Here is a 5,000-nt window from a genome sequence, read left to right on the forward strand (position 1 = left end):
TCTCCACCCCTCTCATGGTGAATCTCTTTCTGCAGTTCCTGGTGGCATCGCTCCTGAGTCCCTGACCTTCACCCCTCTGGAGGACATGATTTTCCTTAAATGGGAGGAACCACTGGAACCGAATGGACTCATAACACAATACGAGGTAAAAAAATCTCTCTCTCTCTCTCTCTCTCTCTCTCTCTCTCTATCTCTCTCTCTTTCTCTCGCTCTCTATGTATGTATGTGTTCGTATTGGTTTTGAATCTCTTTATGTCCTATACATCGCTTTTTAAAGAAAGGTTTCTCCAAAGATCAGCACACATACATGCAGACAACATCTAGCGTATGCTTGACATAACTGCACCGTAACGCTTTACAGCTACCAAAGGGTGGATGGTCTATGTAGCTGTTTTTATGTGTGTTGTTGGCCTTTGGAGTAACTGCAGAAATAGTGGTGTCGCTATGTTCATTTTATTTTATTTTATTTTATTTTATTTTATTTTATTGCGAACCTGAAAATGTTGTACAGACACCCAAATTCTCTCTGCAGGTTAAGTTTCCCATGAGAACTTAAACATTTCATACTTATGAAAATATATTGCAGGCCTCGTGAAAGCACAGAGAGTGTCAGCGTAGCTCAGCTAACCCTGGGTACAGTTTCACGTCTATACATCTTGACGTTACTAATTAGCCAGATGCTAACACACCATATATTCAAACTGACAATCTTTCACGACAGGCGGCGTGCCATGTTTATTAAGCAAAAGCAAAGGCTTTTAATGAAGTGTTGCCACAATGTACAGACCCGCTGCGACAAACACGCACCACCTTTAATACCGTCTCTCCCTCTTTCTCTCTCTCTCTCTCTCTCTCTCTCTTTCTCTCTGTCTCCCACCTCTCTCTCACAGGTCTGTTTTTTTTTTTTTTCCTCCCGTAACGGGTGGCGTAGTCATTAGCAGTGTTAGTGCCCTCCTCTCTGTTCACAAGGTTTATATGTTCTTATGGTAATGAGACTGTGGTTGGCTCTCTAGGCTGTAATTAGATGTGGGAACAAACATTATAATTACTTATTTGCCTAGCAGAAGCTGTCATATGGGGTAACAATAACTGCTTATAATTATTAATATTTTATACCCTTACGGTTGCCCCTCGGTGCCTGTGCTCTTGTTCGTGGAGTGTCGGCACAAAAACGTTTAACCGTTAAACCCGCTGTAGGAGTCAGATTGCGTTAAGTGGCGGCCACTCATTATGAAGGTGTTTATGTGGGGTCTTTTTTTTTCTTTTTTTTTTTCGTTGTTACTGTTGTTGTTGTTGTTTTTGTTTTGTTTTGTTTTGTTTTTTTTTCAACTGAACGACGTCACAGGAGCTAAGTGTTAGCTAAGGGTTTCGTGGCTCTCTGGCCTGTGGGTTTGCAGGTGTTCATTATCCACAACAGGGATCAAATGGAAAACAAGGATGCAAATGCAAATGAGTTTAAAATGAGTTTGGGAGGCAGGGGGAAAATAACTAGCGAGGCAGTGGATGGAAAGAAATCGGATATATGGTCTAAATCAGGACCGTGATTTAAAAGATCTCGTGGAACTTCTGAGTGGAGATGGGGGGGGGGGGGGTGGGTGGGTTGAAGGAGCTCTTTACAGTCTTCAGATAATCAGGACCGGAGTCTGTACAGTGGCTTTCTGCAGAGAGACGTTCACGTAGTTTGAGAGATTAAAGAGCGAGATGATCAGAAAGATCAAGGAGGCCAGTATGTTCCAGAAAAAGAAAAAAAAAAACAGAAGGAAAAAGAGATACTGAGAATGGAAGGCATGCTTCAAAACGGAAATGTATTTTTGAGAAAAAAAAAATGAAAAAAGAGAGAAACAGAGCAAGACATGACCACGTTACCAAGAAATAAGGGGGTCTTTTTGGACCTTATGCTGGTCTCTTGCTCTGTTCCAAATAACAAGAAGAATGGTTTAATTTCCGCACTTGGGTGAAAAGATATGACCCGGAGGTTTTTGGAGATCACAAAGCACTGAACAGAAGCAGGTCATTTTCCACTTGTCTGACTGATGCACCGTCGCCTGTGGCTCACCAACGGACCTGTCTCTCAGCCCTCTGCTGTTAATGTCTGGTCCTCTTCCTCCTCCTCAGATCAGCTACCAGAGCATCGAGTCGTCCGATCCCAGCATCAACATTCCCGGCCCCCGCCGCACCGTTTCCAAGCTGAAGAACGAGACCTACCACATGTTCTCCGGCCTCCACCCGGGCACCACCTACCTGGTGTCCGTCCGCGCCCGCACGGCCAAGGGCTTCGGCCAAACCGCCCTCACCGAAATCACCACCAACATCTCCGGTGAGTGTACCGGATGCTTAAATCACCATACCACCCAGCTGCCATAAACCGGATACCCAAGCTACCGTTTACTGGCAGTACATAAGAGTGATGGAACTATTGATTAAATCTTAATATTCAGGACTTATGGAAAATAAAATTATTGATTAGATTTTAATATTCAGGGTTTATGGAAAATACAATTGTTGATTAGATCTTAATACTGAAGATTTTTAGTTAAAAACTGAAGAATTCAATCTTAACGTTCAGTACTTATGGGTGATAAAACTATCAATTAAATCTTAATATTGATCAAACTGTTCATTGACTCTCCATATTAAGCATTTATGGATAATAAAACTATTAACGGAACCTCCATATTGATACTGAAGTGGTGAATGTTTCATTAGAAATGCTCACATTAAAAAACAGTGCTGCTTTACGATTATCTCATCAATGCAGAGTTCTCCCCAAATGTATGGGAGTCCCATTAATTACAAAATGCTTATTCCAAAATGTACAATGCTTTGGTGTAAAACACTACAACAAATTCTATTTATAAAGGCTTGTTATTAAAAAAAAAAAAAGAAAAAAAAAAAAACTGTTTACTAATCTTTCATGTGCAGCTGTTTTTGTTGTAGACATGTAGATGAATTATTAATAGTTGCTTTGATTGGTGGAGAAAAAAAAAGTGCCTTTGTACACGGCTCTCTAAATGAGGTACTTGTACAGAAGTTTTGAGTAATTAGACCACCGGGCTTGATTAACTGGGGGCACTGGCAGCTTGTGTTGTAATTCCAGTCATTAGTGCTGTTCTCTGAGGCTGACCCCACAGGGTCAAAGGTTGGAGTCAGACGGCGTTTTCTGCTGAGGAGAGAAAACAACCTCGTCGTCAGTTCTGAATGTTCTAAGGAATTCAAACAGCGTGTGCGCGTTCGTGTATTTATTCATTTGATAGGGATTTTTTTAACACCCCCACCCCACCCCCCACCACCCATCACCCGTCATGTGAAGGTTGTACTGAGATTAAAGTTCTCACTGCCTGGACATGACACATCTAAAGGAATGTGACTCAGGCCTTGAACGGGCCGAATCAGGCTTTTATAAATAGAACCTCCGCGACGGCCGATCATCTCAGAATCCATCAATGTCGGCGGCAGAGTCGGCCATATCTTAACCCAGCAGTCAGTCTCGCTCAGAACTGAACATTAGAGAGTCCTTAGTTCGGTACAAAGCTTACTGTCAGAGGACTTTTCCCAGCGAGTCTCATCTGATCATTTTTTTAAATATTTTTTTTAAACCTGTCAGCCAAAAAAGTCAATCTTATTTCAACCAGACTCCCATAAATCAGATTACAGGATTAGAGGAGGAGTATAATTATTAAGTCTAAGCTTGAGACTGTTAGGAACGGAAGCTAGGGAGTGTTATTTCTTAGTCGCGCTTGGATTTTGTCTTCGTTGAACTTATGTTTGTTTTGCTCAAATCCTAAACTTACCTTAAACTTTGAACCAGTTTCCCGGGTTACTGTAACAATGACCTGTGGCCAGCTTTGTCTTGACTGTAAACTGGACCAGTTCACCAGTGTTGGCTGTGAGCTGAACTAAGTTAATCAAGGCTACCGTGATAAAAAAAGCTGGATTTGTTAACCAGTGTTACCGCGATAAAAACCGGCATCTAATCACCGATACAAGTAACTAGCAGCTGACGTTATTATGATACAAAGTGGACTAATTAACCGATGTTACCATGATACTAACTGGAGTAATTAACCAATGTTACTCCGACAAAGTCTGTGTCACTTTATTACCCTGTATGACCCACAGTTTAAAAAAAAAAAACCTCGCCACTAACTGGAACAGTGATTCCTGTGATTTTACAGTACAGTGAATTCTGCCTCACTAACCTTCCTTTCATCTGAATCACTTCAAAGCAACCTGTTCTTCTGTAAAATCATTGTGCGTGGCCCCTTAAAGTTCCAACAGGAGAGCCAACGCGCCGAAACCTCTGAGCCAATCCACCGCTCTGCCTCATTTAGGGAACCCGTGTCGGAAGGGGACCGGGTTCTTTGATGTAAATCTGAGGGTGTAACTGCTCAGTGTTTTGGTTCCAAGCTACGTGACAGCGACATGTTTAATTCAAAACAATGAGTTCAGTGGTTGTCTTAATGCAGAGCTTCATTCGTTTTGACATGTGAACCCGCGCGTGTGTGCGTACATGTTTGCGTGCATTCGAGTGAATGCTTATATGTGCGTGTGCGTGTGTGTGTGTGTGTTTAATATGTGCACAGGTGAATGCATGTGCAGGTCCTTGTGTGCATGTTTGTTCATTCCTTGCACTCATCCATATGTATCTGTGCTAATGTGTTTGCCTGGTATTCACCACTTCCTTTTGTGTGTGTGTGTGTGTGTGTGTGTTTTGTCTTTGCGTGTGTTTGCGTGTGAGTGTGCGTGGGTGCCAGAGGTGTTAAGTGTACTAAATTATTTTACTCAAGTGAAAGTACTGTTACTATGGTGAAATTGTACTAAAGTAAAAGTAAAATTACGTGTGTATAAATCTACTCAAATAAAAGTAAAAAAGTAACTTATTTAAAGTTTACTTTCAGTATCAGTTACTTAGTTACTTTTTTTTTTTATTATTATTATTACCTGTGTGGTTTGCGGGGTGCAGATAGATTGTCCTCTAGGACCTTTCCCAGGCAATGCAG

General features: G+C 41.6%; 1 protein-coding gene across 1 annotated transcript in view; it reads left to right on the forward strand.

The window, feature by feature from the left end:
• The window catches only part of ptprua (protein tyrosine phosphatase receptor type Ua), a 139,664-nt gene that overhangs the window by 83,978 nt on the left and 50,686 nt on the right, over positions 1-5,000 (forward strand). The window contains exons 11-12 of the mRNA XM_030789339.1: positions 36-145; positions 2,116-2,317. Coding sequence (XP_030645199.1) covers positions 36-145; positions 2,116-2,317 — 312 coding nt within the window. The remainder of the gene's footprint in view (positions 1-35; positions 146-2,115; positions 2,318-5,000) is intronic.

The sequence above is a fragment of the Chanos chanos genome, chromosome 12, assembly GCF_902362185.1.
Source record: "Chanos chanos chromosome 12, fChaCha1.1, whole genome shotgun sequence".
NCBI lineage: Eukaryota > Metazoa > Chordata > Actinopteri > Gonorynchiformes > Chanidae > Chanos > Chanos chanos.